This window comes from Peromyscus leucopus, chromosome X (genome assembly GCF_004664715.2).
Source record: "Peromyscus leucopus breed LL Stock chromosome X, UCI_PerLeu_2.1, whole genome shotgun sequence".
Lineage (NCBI taxonomy): Eukaryota > Metazoa > Chordata > Mammalia > Rodentia > Cricetidae > Peromyscus > Peromyscus leucopus.
In genome coordinates, this window is record NC_051083.1 from 137,400,089 (window position 1) to 137,416,591 (window position 16,503).

The 16,503-nt window shown below is 41.1% G+C and overlaps 1 protein-coding gene across 1 annotated transcript in view; it reads right to left on the reverse strand.

Moving 5' to 3' along the window:
- The window catches only part of F8 (coagulation factor VIII), a 158,208-nt gene that overhangs the window by 66,141 nt on the left and 75,564 nt on the right, over positions 1–16,503 (reverse strand). The window contains 6 exon segments of the mRNA XM_037199375.1: positions 1,037–1,122; positions 7,890–7,961; positions 8,383–8,499; positions 12,530–12,712; positions 12,902–13,130; positions 13,594–13,806. Coding sequence (XP_037055270.1) covers positions 1,037–1,122; positions 7,890–7,961; positions 8,383–8,499; positions 12,530–12,712; positions 12,902–13,130; positions 13,594–13,806 — 900 coding nt within the window.

Genomic DNA, 16,503 nt, shown 5'->3' on the forward strand with positions numbered 1-16,503 from the left:
GTAAAATAATACATGTGATTTTAATTTGTTGTGGTGGTATTGTGTTCCCCAATATGCTACAATTTGTGGTGCACATCATATTTCCATTGGTCAGGGCTGGTCTAGAGGAAATAGCAAAGTGAGACATCAAAAGACTGTATGCATTTTAAAAAGTTGAGCTAACCTGCCTCAAGTATTACTCCATCCTAGTTTCCCATATTGAACTACATTAAGTAGGTATTTCCTAATACCCAAGGGATATAAAATTCCTGAAAAAGACAGATTTAACTATACAAAAGAAGCTACAATTTAGTTGTTTTTAAGATGAACTACTGAGCTACCCTTTTTGTATAAAAATGCAGAGCATCAGAGGACTCAGGGGTACCTACTCAGTTGGAGATATATTCTCATAGAATACAGAATACATGGTCTTGAAAGATAGTAAATTCAATTATAGAAATCATTGTGATGTTATATTCCAAGTAGAAAGAAATGGGACACATTTGTATATTCAATTCCATTCCCAAGTGTCTTAGTTAAGGTTTTATTGCTGTGAAGAGACACCATGACTATGAAAACTCTTATAAAGGAAAATATTTAATTGGGACTGGCTTTCAGTTCAGAGGTTTAGTCCATTGTTGTCATGGCGAGAAGTATGGTGGCATGCAGGCAGACATGATGCTGGAGAAGTAACTGAGAGTTTGACATCTGTATCCAAAGGCAGCAGGAAGAGAATATCACACTGGGTGTGATTTGAGCATCTGAGACCTCAAAGCTCGCCCCCCTTGACACACTTCCTTCAATGAGGCCACACCTACTCCAACAAGACCACAACTCCTAATAGTGCCACTCTCTGTGAACCTATGGGGGTTATTTTATTCAAACTACCAGAACAAGCATTCATTTGTGAATATTTTTGCACAAATTAATAAGTCATTCTATTATATGGTCTCCTCATATGTTAACTGATGTTTTATAGAAGAGACTGCAGAATAAAAGGGTATGTATAACATTTTGAACTTGTTGAATGTTGATATATTTCTCATAATTTTCTGACCTTGATCCAAGAAAAGGGCTCCTTGGTACTCCAGGCATTGATTGATCCAGAATGATGAAGTCTGGCCAGGTTTGGAGCCCACTGTCCTTTGTCCAAAAAAGAAGAGAGAGATTATATTATTATATATACAAATGTATTTATCTTAAAAACTCTGGAACAATAGTATTATCTGGAGAAAGGTTAATATTAGTTGTGGAAGAGATAGAGAAATGCATAAAAGTTTTAAGTATGATAGCATTGATTACTATCTGAAGAACTTGTTTTTTGATGTTGTATATCCCATGTTCTATTTTTTTTTAGTGGCAGGACAGTAATGGGAAATGAACTTGGGCCCTTGCATGTGTTAAGCAAGTACTCTACCACTGAGGTATATATGCAATCTACAAGTGATACTATAATATTGCTTTATCATATAATGTACATTTATTATAGAAAAGTCAGAAAATTAAAAAATAGTAAAAATAAAATAAATAAAAAGCATAGACTTTCTGTCCAGAAACTCTTTAAATAATACTCAAACCTCCTTTTTTTTCTTTCTCCTTTAAAGTAGAGGTTTGACAAACTTTTTATGTCAATGGCTAGATAGCAAGTATTTTAAGAATGGCAGATTATTATTGGTGAGGATGTGGAGCAAGGGGAACACTCTTCCACTGTTGGTGGGAGTGCAAAATTGTACAGCCACTTTGGAAATCAGTATGGCGACTTCTCAGAAAATTGGGACTCAATCTACCTCAAGACTCAATGATACCACTCTTGTGCATATACCCAAGGGATGTTCAATCATACCACAAGGACACTTGCTCAACTATGTTCATAGCAGGATTATTTGTAATAGCCAGAACCTGGAAACTACCTAGATGGCCCTCAACCAAAGAATGGATAAAGAAAATGTGGTACATATACACAATGGAGTACTACTCAGCAGAGAAAAACAATGACATCATGAGGTTTGCAAGCAAATGGATAGAAATAGAAAATATCATCCTGAGTGAAGTAATCCAGACTCAGAAAGACAAACATGGTATGTACTCACTCATAAGTGGATAGTAGATGTAAAGCAAAGGATAATCAGACTACAACCCACAGTTCCAGAGAAGCTAGCTAACAAGGAAGATCCTAAGAGGAATGACTGGATCACCCTGGGAAGGGGAAATAGATGAAATCTCTTGAGTAAACTGGGTTTGATGCTGTGAATATATGTTGCTATGAGTGATTGATAAATAAAATGCTAATTGGCTAGTAGCCAGACAGGAAGGATAGTGTAGGCAGGACAGGGAGAGAGGAGAATTCTGGGAGGTGGAAGGCTGAGGAGAGAAATGCTGCCAGCCACTATGAGGAGAAGCATGATGTAAGATACCAGTAAGCCACAAGCCACATGGCAAGGTATAGATTTATAAAAATGGGTTAATTTAAGATATAAGAACCGAGCTCCCATCCTGCCCCCGACTTCCCTTCTGGACCAGAGGTGAGTATCCGGGCCCAACCCGGACCCCAACCCTGGGCACCAGCCACTCCGGGAAGACCTGCCCAACTTGGTCCCAGGTTCTGGGCACCGGGCAGGTCCCCTTCTAGCCCCACCGGGAGGGATCCCCTTTTCCAAGCCCCCCCCCCCCCGGCAGCCCCTGCAATCTCCACGCCCTGCCTCCACGCCCATCTGCCCGAGACTCCAGCCACTTCCTGAGACTTAGAGACCGGCCCCCAGCTCCCATCCTGCCCCCGACTTCCCTTCTGGACCAGAGACTTCCGGTCCAGATAAGAGCTTCCATCCTGCCCCAGAGTTCCCATTTGGACAAGAGAACTCCCATCTAGACAAGAGAGAGAGACTTCCTGAATCAGTCAGCTCTTTCTGAACCAAGTACACTGATAAGACCAAGAAGGAACCACAAGGAGATGGGCAGATGTCAAGGCAGAAGTACATACAACAAAATGAAGAGCAATACAGCATCACCAGAACCTAGCCTGTCTCCAACATCTAGACCTGAACATCAAAAACTGGAAGAAGCAGAAGAAAATAGCCTTATGAGTAACATCATGAAGAAGGTAGAGGAACTCAAGAAATTAGACATCAAGACGACCAACAGTCCAATTGAGAAATGGGCTTTAGAACTAAACAGAGAATTCTCAACAGAGGAAACTCAAATGGCTGAAAGACATTTAAGGAATTGCTCAACATCCCTAATCATCAGGGAAATGCAAATCAAAACAACTCTGAGATACCACCTTATGCCTGTCAGAATGGCTAAGATCAAAAACACTGAAGACACTTCATGCTGGAGAGGATGTGGAACTAGGGGAACTCTCCTCCACTGCTGGTGGGAATGCAAGCTTGTACAACCACTTTGAAATTCAATATGGCACTTTCTTAGAAAATTGGGAATCAATCTCCCCCAAGATCCAGCTTTACCACTCCTGGGCATATACCCAAGAAATGCTCAATCATACCACAAGAGCACTTGCTCAGCTATGTTCATATCAGCATTGTTTGTAATAGCCAAAACCTGGAAACAACCTAGATGCCCTTCAACTGAAGAATGGATAAATAAATTGTGGCACATATACACAATGGAATACTACTCAGCAGAGAAAAACAATGACATCATGAGGTTTGCAGGCAAATGGATGGATCTAGAAAAAATCATCCTGAGTGAGGTAACCCAGACTCAGAAAGACAAATATGGTATGTACTCACTCATAGGAAGATGCTAGATGTGGAACAAGGATGACTGGCCTGCTACTCACATCACCAGTGAGGCTACCCGGGAAACGGGACCCCAAGAAAGACACGGAGAAATGGATGAGATCTACATGAACAGCCTGGACATGAGTGGGAGCAATGAAGGGCGAGGGTCGAGGGAAAGACAGCGGGAGATCCTAGCTGGATCAAGAAAAGAGAGGGAGAACAAGGAATAGGAGACCATGGTAAATGAAGACCACATGAGAAAAGGAAGAAACAAAGAGCTAAAGAAGCCCACAGAAATCCACAAAGATACCCCCACAAAAAGACTGCTGGCAATGGTCGAGAGACAGCCGGGACTGACCTACTCTGGTGATGGGATGGTCAGACACCCTGATAGTTGTGCCATAAGCCCCATGCAAGGACTGAGGAATCTGGATGCAGACATCCACGGCTAGGCCCCAGGTGGAGCGCTGGGAGTCTAATTAGTGAGAAAGAGGAGGGCTTATATGAGTGAGAATTGTTGAAACCAAGGTTGGATAAAGCACAGGGACAAATAGCCAAACGAATGGAAACACATGAACTATGAACCAAAGGCTGAGGGGCCCCCAACTGGATCAGGCCCTCTGAATAGGTGAGACAGTCGATTGGCTTGATCTGTTTGGGAGGCATCTAGGCAGTGGTACCAGGTCCTGGACTCGTTGCATGAGTTAGCTGTTTGAAACCTGGGACTTATGCAGGGACACTTGGCTCAATCTGGGAGGAGGGGACTGGATCTGCTTGGACTGAGTCTATCAGGTCGATCCCAGTCCTTGGGGGAGGCTTTGCCCTGGAGGAGGTGGGAATGGGGGGTGGGCTGGGGGGAAGGGGAGGGGTTCAGGAAGGGAGAGAACAAGGGAATCTGTGGCTATTATGTAGAACTGAATAGTATTGTAAAATAAAATAAAATAAAATAAAATAAAACAAAATAAATTTTAAAAAAACTAAAAAAAAAAAAGATATAAGAACCAATAGCAAGCACCCTGCTATGGCCATACAGTTTATAAGATGAGTCTCTGTGTGTTTACTTGGGGGACGTGAATGGGAGAGATTTGTCCCGACAGCCGGCAGGTCAGGACACAAGAAAACTTGAGCTACAGGTTGAGGGGGTGTAATAGAGGGGATGGGAGGGGGGATGAGAACATGAGGGAATGGGATGGTCAAGCTGGAACAGGGACGGAGTGGGAGAGCAATGAAAGAGATACCTTGATAAAGGGAGACATTATGGGTTTAGGGAGAAACCTGGTGCTAGAGAAATTCCCTGGAATCCACAAGGATGACCTCAGCTTAGACTACTATCAATAGTAGAGAGGGTGCCTGTGCTGGCCTACCCTGGTGATCAGATTGGTGAATATCCTAACTGTCATCATAGAGCCTTCATCCAGTAACTGATGGAAGCAGATGTAGGGATCCACAGCAAAGCACCAGGCCAAGCTCCTGGAGTCCAGTTGAGGAGAGGGAGGATGGATTGTATGAGCAAGGGGAGGTCAAGATCATGATGGGGAAATCTACAAAGACAACTAAACCAAGCTCATGGGAACTCAGAAACTATAGGCCAACAACTGTGGAGCCTACAGGGGATCAGACTAGGCCCTCTGCATGTAGGAGACAGCTGTGTGGCTTGGTCTTGTAACATGAATTGCTAAATGGTCTTATTAATAAAAAAAAAACCCTGGAGCCAGATATTGGGATGAAAGCTGAAAGATCAGAGAAACAGAACAAGCCACAGCCAATGTCACCTTACCAACTGGTCAGCCTCAAGAGAGACTTCCTGTTTACTCACACCTTATATACATTTCTGTGTCCTGCCTTCTTCCTTCCTTCCTAGTGCTGGGATTAAAGTTGTGTGTCCTTCCCAAATACTTGGTAGCAAAGGCATGAGAGCTCAAATGCTGGGATTAAAGGCATGTGCCACCACACCTGGCTCTGTTTCCAGTGTGGCCTTGAACTCACAGAGATCCATGCCTCCCAAGTGATAGGATAAAGGGTGTGTGCCACCACTGTCTGGCCTCTATGTCTAATCTAGTGGCTGGCTCTGTCCTCTGATCCCCAGGTAAGTTTATTAGGGTACACAATATATTGGGGTACATAAAATATCACCACATGGTCTATTTGAGAGGCCCCTGGCAGTGGGATCAGGATCTATCCCTGGTGCGTGAGTTAGCTTTTTGGAGCCCATTCCCTATGGTGGGATGCCTTGTTCAGCCTTATGCAGAGGGGAGGGGTTTGGTCCTGCCTCAAATGACTGTACCAGGCTTTGCTGATGCCTCATGGGATGCCTTTCCCTTTCGGAGGAGGGGATGAGGGGTGGATCGAGGTGGGAGAGGACTGGGGGAAGAGTAGGAGGAGGGATGAGAGGGGGATCTGTGGTTGGTATGTAAAATGAATAAAAAATTTCTTAAAGAAATAAAAAAAGAAAGGCAGATTATATGGTCTCTGTTTTAGCTACATAACTGCCATTGTAGTTATAGATGCTATGTAAATGAGTGGGTATGACTGTGTTGCAAAATAAGATCTTTTAATGGATACTTCAATTTGAATTTTACAATTTTAACATGTCATGAAACTTTTTTAAAGTCATTTAAAAATGAAAAAGATGGACTAGTGAGATGCTTCTGTAACACAAATCTTAAAAAGTCTTATTAATAACAAATCCAGAGCCAGATATTGGGGTGATAGCTGAGAGATCAGAGAGACAGAGCAAGCCACAGCCAACTTCACCTCACCAACTCCTCAGCTAATCCTGTTTCCTTAAACTGGAAGCCTCTGAGTCCTCATCCAAATGGATCTCAGTTGAACTGCTGCTAAAAAGCCTAAAAGCTTAAAAAGCCTAAAGGCCTCTAGTTCCTGGTCCTCGTGCCTTATATGCCTTTCTGCTTTTTGCCATCACTCCCTGGGATTAAAGGCTTGTGTCTTTCCCAAGCAAGACATGAGATCTCAAGTCCTGGGATTAAAGGTGTGTGCCACCACACCTGGCTCTGTTTGTAGTGTGGCCTTGAACTCACCGAGATCCAGATGGATCTCTGCCTCTAGAATGCTAGGATTAAAGGCATGTGCTACCATTGCCTGACTTCTATGTTTAATATAGTGGCTGGCTTTTTCCTCTGATCCTCAGATAAGCTTTATTAGGATGCACAATATATTGGGGAACACAATATATCACCACATGTTTCAGTGAGTAAAATTGTTTGCCATTAAGGTTGATGACTTGAATTTGATCTACATATCAGGAGAGAAAAGACTCATGTAGACTGTCTTCTGACTTCTATATGTGCACACAGACATGTGCATGCACATACACGCATACATAAATAAGGGTAATAAATTTTTTAAATGGAAAAGTTAACTATTTGGGAAGAGGAAGCTGACTGGAAAGTGGGAAGAGGAGTATCAGAGGGTAAGAGAGGGCAGTGATTAGAATCAAAGTATATTATATTCAAATAGGAAAACAAAAATGTCACAATGAAATCTATACTTTTAGAAAATATACACTAAAAATGAAATATTATTCTTAACTCACATATGAAAATAGTTAATGGGCCTATAGACAATGATCTGCAAATTCTTATTCTAGAATAATGTGTGAGAATTTTCTATAGACTCTATTCAAGCTTTACTACCACTGTTCAGAAGAAAGTGTAGCTTCCTACTATGCACAGTAGAATGAACCCATGGGAGCAGTAGGGAGGATATTTCAGGAGTTAATGTCATTGCCCAGGTAAGAAATGAAAGTGCCTGAATTAAGATGGTCACAGTGGGAAATGGAAAGGGTACAGACTTGAGAGAAATCTACTGAGCAGAAGTAGGGAAAACATGGAGGAGGCTTAAGAGATGACTTAGCAGTTAAGAGCACTTGCTGCTCTTCCAGATGAGCCAGGTTCAATTCCCAGCACCCACAAGGCAGCTCACAACCACCTGTAACTCCATTTCCAGGGAATTCTATGCCATTATCTGGCCTCTGCGGGCACCAGGCATGCCAGTGGTGCACAGGTGTATATGCAGGGAAATTATATATATAATTTTAAAATAATGTAAAAAAGAGAGAAAAGCATGGAAGGAAGTAGATTGGTTACTTGAAACTCTCCAACAGAAATGAAAAAAATCAGCTCAGATTCTTATAGCAAGAATAACAATATTTACCATAGTGTCCAGAAGCTGTAATCTGAAAATCCCTGATGCTTCCAGAAGCCATTCCCAGGGGAATCTGACACCCTGAAATCAAACACAGATGCTAGAAATGACACAGAACCCATGAAAACAAGGATAAACTATAATATTTAGGTAGGTGGTAGTTCTTTTACTTGTTTAAAGTTATATCCCCAAACTCTTCCATGTGAAGTTTGTAAGTTATCTTTGGTTAATTGAATTAAAATTAAATCCCAAAATCTACTACTGTGAAATTGAAGACTGTTTAACCACCACTTTGTTAAATACCACAGATCCATATTCAAAGGGTCCAAAGCTTCTATCTCCTCTGAGGACTCTGATGGTTTCTACCAGCAACATTCATTTTAAATTTAATAATAATATAAGCTTGTATTTATTTCCTGATAAAGACAACCACTTCAAGCAGGAGGAAAGTTGTGCAGAAATAGACGGACTAGTTCGTGAGCTTCTACCCACAGTTACTCACACTTGTTGTATACTAGAAAAAGAGTGCTCATTCCAGCCTGTAAGTGCTTGCCAATAAGACATTCTACTCGCCAAATTCCAGCTCTGGATGGTAGCATTTCCACTGTCTCAAAAACTCCTTTTAAAATCAAAAGGAACAAAAATTATTTTTCATTAAAAATGAGTATGAAATACATTGGCTTATTTACAATATGTGTCATCACAATGAGCTACCAAATTCAGTTCCACCATTCTCAGATATCTCAAGTGCATCTTTGCTCTGAAAAATTCATGGGAGCACTTCACCAACTGGTCCACATCTCCAAGGCCCCTCTCTGCAATCACAGGAATGGCTTTCCCAATGTTGCATCCTGGCTGGAAAGTGCCTCCACTGGGATAAATGTCAACATGTCCTACTGGTTTCTGGATCTCAATACTTCAGCCAGGTGACCCTCTGGTGAATGTGTGTAAGACATCCACGAAATCTGCGTCATCAGGAGAAAGGCGACTGGGGACCTCTGTATACTCAAAGTTAGGCCTGGCTGGATCCAAGCCATTGATTCTGTTACCTTCTTGTTAGTCAGACTTCCTGCCACCCCAGCAGCGAGGGCTCTGAGGCTATACCCCAATAGGTTGACATTGTCCAGGGGGTAGTTAAATTCTTCCTCCATCCAGTTGATGAACCTGGCCACATCGTTTCCCACCAGCTTGGTGTAGCCAACAGACACTGGATAATGTTGCTGGGCCCGATATAGCCAGTCCACTACAATAATGTTGGAGTCAGGTTCTCTCTCGCACAGGGTGGCCACAAGTTTGGGCACCCAACTCTCATACATTCCTGTCACAATCCAGCCATAGATCACCACGAAGGTCTTGCTGCTGTGCTTGAAGTGGTAGTCAGACTCGATTCCTCCTCCTTCTCCCAGGAATTCTGCCCCTTCCAGCTGCCCTGCTCTCCCCCTTTAAAGGCTGACTTGCCCTGTGGAGCTCTACTGTGCTCCAGCCCTCTGGGGCCTCCTGCTCAATCCCTTGCTACTTGGATCGGCTCCCTCCTGCTAGCCCGCATCCCGCATTTCCTGCAGCAGAAGGATGCACTAGGAGATGGAGAGCAAAGCCCTGCTCCTGGTGGTCCTGAGAGTGTGGCTTCAGAGTTCGACTGCCTTCCATGGAGGGGTGGCTGCAGCAGACAAGGGAAGAGATTTTGCAGACATTGAAAGTAAATTTGCCCTAAGGACCCCTGAAGACACAGCTGAGGACACTTGTCATCTCATTCCTGGAGTAGCAGAATCTGAGTCTGACCTGATGTCGCAGATTTAGTGGATGTCTTACACACATTCACCAGAGGGTCACCTGGCTGAAGTACTGGGATCCAGAAACCAGTAGGACATGTTGACATTTATCCCAGTGGAGGCACTTTCCAGCCAGGATGCAACATTGGGAAAGTCATTCCTGTGATTGCAGAGAGGGGCCTTGGAGATGTGGACCAGTTGGTGAAGTGCTCCCATGAACACCCATCTTTCTCTTTGAAGAAAATTGGTGCTGCCATGAGCAGATGTGTCTCATTGTCCAGAAAGTCTAAGTTTTTAAAACATTTTAAATGCCATATTATGTAGGTTTTGAAGGGTTTGAAGATTACTTATCTATCTGAAATGTATGTATGTATACCTAGAAAACTAAACTAACATGACTGTAAGTTTGACTGTCATAGATGATTAACTATTAATCTGTATGTCTTAATTATTCATTACAATTTAAATGAGCTGCACAAACATAATACCTTAAACAAGAGTAGAAATATACATACAGCATAACAAAATTAACTTTAAATTTGTATCAATAAACTAAAATTTATACCAATGTAAAACATTTTAAACAAGTTGTTGCTCTTTAAAAGTAGATTCAATAATCTACCCTTTCATCCTATCATATCTATATCCTATATTTCTATATCAAAAAATCCTATATGTGTCTTTACTATTGGCCATATGTAACCTTTAAGGGGAAGAGAAATCATAGTAAGATCATCTTGGATCCACAGTACTAGGTAAAGGAATCTCAAGTTGTAGGAAGTTGGAGGGAGGAGAGAAGCTGGACAGATAGCTCAGTGGTTAAGAGTGCTAGTATTCTTGCAGAGGACTTGAGTTTGGTAGCCATTAACTATGTCAGGTGGCCCACAACTACCTGCAATTACAGTTCCAGGGGTTCTGATGACCTCTTCTGGTCTTCGTGGGCACCAGGCATGTATATGTGCATACCAACAGAGACACAGACACACACACACACACACACACACACACACACACACACACACACACACACATACACAGACATACACAAATATACTGTTTAAAAATAAAATTATATTTTGATCAACACTTTAATTTTTTTAGTATTCAATGTGATGTCATTAAATTCTTATATATATATATTTTCAATTTTATAATTAATTTAATTTTACATATCAGCCACAGATTCCCCTGCCCTCCCTCCTCCCACCCTACCGCCCTCCCCCCAACCCAACCTGCTGTGGGATGTTCTGTATGTCCTGCGGGAGCCCTTCTTGGGTTCTTTGTGGCGTTACCCAGCAGGTCCGTATAGAGGATGATTAGGACCATGGGCCTGAGTGCAGGTGTCTGAGATGGTCTGCACTTGGCTGTGCTGGGGGATGGTCTGTATGTCAAGTTGTTCTGATTGATCAATAAATAAAACCTGATCAGCTGTGGCTAGGCAGGAAGGATAGGCGGGACTAGCAGAGAGGAGAAATAAAAGGACAGGAAGGCAGAAGGACTGGCTGCCAGATGCCGCCAGCACAAGAAGCATGTGAAGATGCTGGTAAGCCACAAGCCACGTGGCAAGGTATAGATTTCTAGAAATGGGTTACTTTAAGATATAAGAAAAGTTAGCAAGAAGCCTGCCACGGCCATACAGTTTGTATGCAATATAAGTCTCTGTGTTTGCTTGGTTGGGTCTGAGCGGCTGTGGGACTGGTGGGTGACAAGGATTTGTCCTGACTGTGAGCAAGGCAGGAAGACTCTGGCAACACCAACCCCCCATTCCCATCTCCTCCAGGGCAAGAACTCCCATGGGGATTCAGCTCAGCCTGGTAGATTCAGTCGAGGCAGGTCCAGTTCCCTCCTCCCTTCACCCAGGCTGAGCAAAGTGCCCCTGCATAGGCCCCAGGCTCCAACCAGCCAGCTCATGCACTAAGGACAGGTCCCAGTCCCACTGCCTGGGTGCCTCCCAAACAGTTCAAGCTAATCAACTGTCTCACTTATCTGGAGGGCCTGATCCAGAAAGTGCTAGAGAGGTCCCCAGAAATCCACAAAGATACCTCCACAATAGACTACTGGCAATGGTCGAGAGAAAACCTGAACTGACCGACTCTGGTGATGGGATGGCCAAACACCCTAACTGTCATGATAGAACTCTCATCCAATGACTGATGGAAGCTGATGCAGAGATCTATGGCCAGGCCCCAGGTGGAGCTCTGGGAGTCCAATCAGCAAGAGAGAGGATGGATTGTATGAGCGAGAGATGTTGAGACCATGATTGGAAAAAGCACAGGGACAAATAGCCAAACTAGTGGAAACACATGAACTATGAACCAATAGCTGAGGAGCCCCCATGGATCAACACTTTAATTAGTGCCTCACCAATATATTGGTTACATACATAAACAAATCAGTCTTGATAACTACTAGAATTTGAGGGGAAAGTGATAAAAGATTCTTAGGAAAGTACTATATGGTACTTATTCATTTCTAGTAGTTTTTATATACCTAAAATTATCTTGTTCATTTGCTAATTTATTTCTCTCTGTGTACAGGATAAAATTACTTGAAAAAGTAAGGGATTGGGCTGGAGAGATGGCTCAGCACGTAAGCACACTGGCTGCTCTTCCAGAGGTCCTGAGTTCAATTCCCAGCAACCACATGGCATCTCACAACCATCTATAATGGGATCTGATGCCCTCTTCTGGAGTCCAGGCATACATGCAGACAGAGTACTCATATACATAAAGTACATAAATAAATCTTTTTCTTTAAAAAAAAGTAAGGGATTTCAGAAAGGAGCTTCTCTGCTTTGTTATTGATTCTATCGTCAGTACTAAGACCATTTAAAGTAAGCATTCAATACATACAGTAGGTAGAAAAAAAACTATCTCATACCTGGGTAGAGGTTGTACACTGCCATTTTGTACTCCTCTTTTTTCCGTAGAGTGAACACATGTCCACTGAAATGAATAGACTGGATGTTCTCATTGCTGCCCATGCTGAGAAGATACCAACGAATTCTTTGATCTTGAGCCATTACTAAGCCTGGTAGGGTATCCATCACATAACCATTGATTGCTGGAGAAGAACAAAGAGAAAATTATCAAAATGTATCACCAAAGTTTCCGTCCTTTTTATCAACAGAAAATCCTGATATCCATCAGGATTTCACTTCTCATTACTGTTCAAATCTCTGGCTCAAAGATCATTTGAAAAAGTACACACTATATTTCATAAAGAATAATATTTATGTATCGATTATGTTACCATGGAAACGATAATTATTTTTCAAAGTGGGGTCTTCTATCTGGATATTGCAGGGTTTCTTGCAGTTCCTTTCCACATTTTCAGTAAAGTACCAGCTCTTGGTCTCATCAAAGATAGTGAAAAACAGAGCAAATTCCTGTACTGACACTTGTCTTCCATGAGCAGGATTCAGTGTGTTCGTGTGGCAAATCAGAAGGGGTCCAATCAATCCTGAGTGCATATCTCTTTCCTAGAGTTCCCAGGAGGACATTAATTGTATTAGTGTAAGTTCTCTCTTATCAACTTGTATGCCAAAATAGCATTTATTCTCTGCAATGGATTCCAGAGTGATATTTCTAACACAGAAAAATGACATCACTTCCCTCACTTTAAAACTTCTCATTGTGCTTAGGATAAATAACAAAATTCTTAGCATAGAAGATCAAAACCAGGCTGAAAAATGGCTCAGTGGTTAAGAGCACTGGCTATTCTTCCAGAAGATCTGGGTTCTATTCCCAGCACTCACATGGCAGCTCACAACCATTTCTAACTCCAGTTCCAAGGACTCCAAAGCTTCCTTCTGACCTCCAGAAGCACCAAGCATGCACATGATGCACAGATATGCACACAGGCAAAACACCCATATCCATAAAAAAGATAAAAGCCATTTCTTTTAAGTGAGAATATGACTATCCCAATAAAGAGCCACTTACAAGATCAACATCAGAGAAATAAGCCCAGGCCTTGCAGTCAAACTCATCTTCTGTGGGTGCCATATGATGTTGTACTTTCCAAAAATAAATTTTTGTTTCATTAGGCTTGACAAAGTTTCTTCTAGGTTCTTCTCCTTGTCTCTGATTTTCCTTATAAGAAATAAGGCTAGAATAGAAGGAGTAGGGGCGAGAGGCCTGGTTTTTGAAAGTTACCTGAAGAGGAAAAAAAAACTCAGAAAGAAATTTTTTTATAATAATAAAATCCTAAAGAGTTATAAAGTTTTATATTTGTTTCCCTCTATCTTTTGGTCTTTATTCAATTTTTATTACCTTAGACTTTAAGAAGAAAGTTACGAGAAAAATTTAAATTCTAATTTTATAATATGAAAATTATGAAGGAGAAAATTTTTAAGCACTTAAAAGTAATTCAAAAGTAAACAGAAAATGTCACTATAACTTCAGAAGTGACTACTTAAGATTTGCCATAACAGATACCAAGATGGATGTGTATTATTTTTTAAAAATTTTATTTATTTTTAATCAGTTCTTTGAGATTTCCAAACAATGTATTTTGATTATATTTACCTCCACTTTTCTTCCAGATCAAACCCTACATCCCTACTCCCCAAATTTGTGTCTTCTTTTTTAAAAAATTTGCTTTTTAGATTTAAAAACCTATGCATATTTATCATAGAACACATACAAAGTAAAATAAATTCCAAGTCAGAAAGAAACGTATCTACAATCCCATAGCTTTAGATGCTTCTATAGCTTTACTATCAGCCAGCTGGGAAAATAAATGGAATAAAAAACTTTGATCTTTTTCTTAAAATGCACCAAAAATTACTCACAATTTTACAGGAGTTATTGAGAGATGGTTAAATAATTGAATATAAAAATGAATCTATAAAAGAAAATATTTAAAACTCTTCTGGGTAGAGAGAAATTTTTGTGAATATAAAAACAATGAAAATGTCAAAGAGGAAAGTTTTATGAGTTGCTATCTAAAAAAATTATTTTAAAAAAATCATATGAAGTTAAGAGACAGTAAACTTAGGAAAATACTTTCAATTAAAATTATCACTGGTCAGTATCTAATATGTAAGGTAATATTAATAAAATTATCTCCTCCCAAAAGACAAATTTATAAAGGACATTAACAGAGAATTCATAGTTCCTGTATAGTACAGTTCTAGAGTTCTATCCTAGGAAAAGGAAAACAATTATTTATAAATAGAAAAAAACAAAGTTGGGTGTGGTGGTTTGAATAGGAATGGCCCCTATAGACTCATGTGTCTGAGTGCTTGGCCCATAGCGAGTGGCACTATTAGGAGTTGTGGCCTTGCTGAAGGAAGTGTGTCACTGTGGAGGTGGGCACTGAGGTCTCATATGCTCAAGCTAGGGTTAGTGTCAGTCTCCTTCTGCTGCCTGCGGATCATGATGTAGCACCCACAGCTTCTTCGCCAGCACCATGTGTGCCTGTATACTGCCATGTTTCCCACCATGATGATAATGGACTAAACCTCTGAAACTGTAAGCCAGCCCCAATTAAATGTTTTCATTTATAAGAGTTGCTGTGTTTGTGGTTGTACAAGGTATAGTTAAATCATGTTAGGCATAATTATGATCTTGTTAAGTATATAACACATTTGCAGTTGTATGTGGGATAGTTATGTTTAGGCATTATGACCTGGTTATTGTTTTCATTTGGAAATTAATCATTACATAAGGAGATATGATTGTGTGTCAAGTTGACAAGGTGTGGACTTGTGATGGCTATTCTTGGTTGTTAACTTGAATATACCTAGAATGAACTACAAGTCCAAAAATGGAGGGCACACCTTTGATCTGGATCGTGAGGTGGGAGGATAACACACCTTTGATCCAGATCTTGAGGCTGGAAGGCATGCCTTTAATCTGGGTCACACCTTCTGCTAGAAGCCTATATAAGGACATGGAAGAAGGAATGTTTGGTTCTTTGTCTGCTTGCCCTCGCCTTGTCAGCACATTCATTCCTTCATTGGCATTGGAGCTTACCTCTTTGTGATTCCAGCATATACAGACCAGCTGAGACACTCAGCCTTGTAGGACTAAGCAACTACTAGATTCTTGGATTTTCCATTCACAGTTAACCATTGTTGGATTTGTTGGACTGCAGTTTTAAGTCATTCCAATAAATTCCCTTTATATATAAATTTATATATTCATTCCATAAGTTCTGTGACTCTAGAGAACCCTGACTAATACACTGGGTATGATGGCATTCACTTTTCATCATAATGTTCAAGAGGCAGAGACAGGAGGATCTCTGTGAGTCTGGGGCCAGACAAGTCTACCTAGTGAGTTTCAGGTCAGCCAAGGTGTGGTTGTTTGAATAAAAATGGCCACCATTGTGGTGGTAATCTAATTATACTGAAATGTGATTTTGATTGTATGTTAATAAATAAAGTTGCCCGGGGGTGGAACTATTAGGAGTTGTGGCCTTGTTGGGGTAGGTGTGGCTTTGTTGGAGGAAGTATGTCACTACAGGCTGGGCTTTGAGGTGTTAAAAGTCCATGCCAAGCTCAGTGTCTCTTTGCTTGTGGATTAGTATGTAGCTCTCAGCTAACTCTCCAGCACCATGCCTACCATGTCTGCTGCTATGTTTCCCACCATGATGATATAGAAATAAACCTGTATAAGAAAGCTCCCCCTCAGTTAAATGCTTTCTTTTTATAAAGGTTGCTTTGGTCATGGTGTCTCTTCACAGCAAGAAAACATTGACTAAGACACAAGGCTACATTGTGAGATACTGTCTCAAAGAAACAAAGAAAAGGAAAATGGAAATGATCTCAAAGGTTATTCAATGTACATGGTTAAGTAACCTATGGTCCCAACAATTCATGTAATAGAATATCATGTAGTCATTCT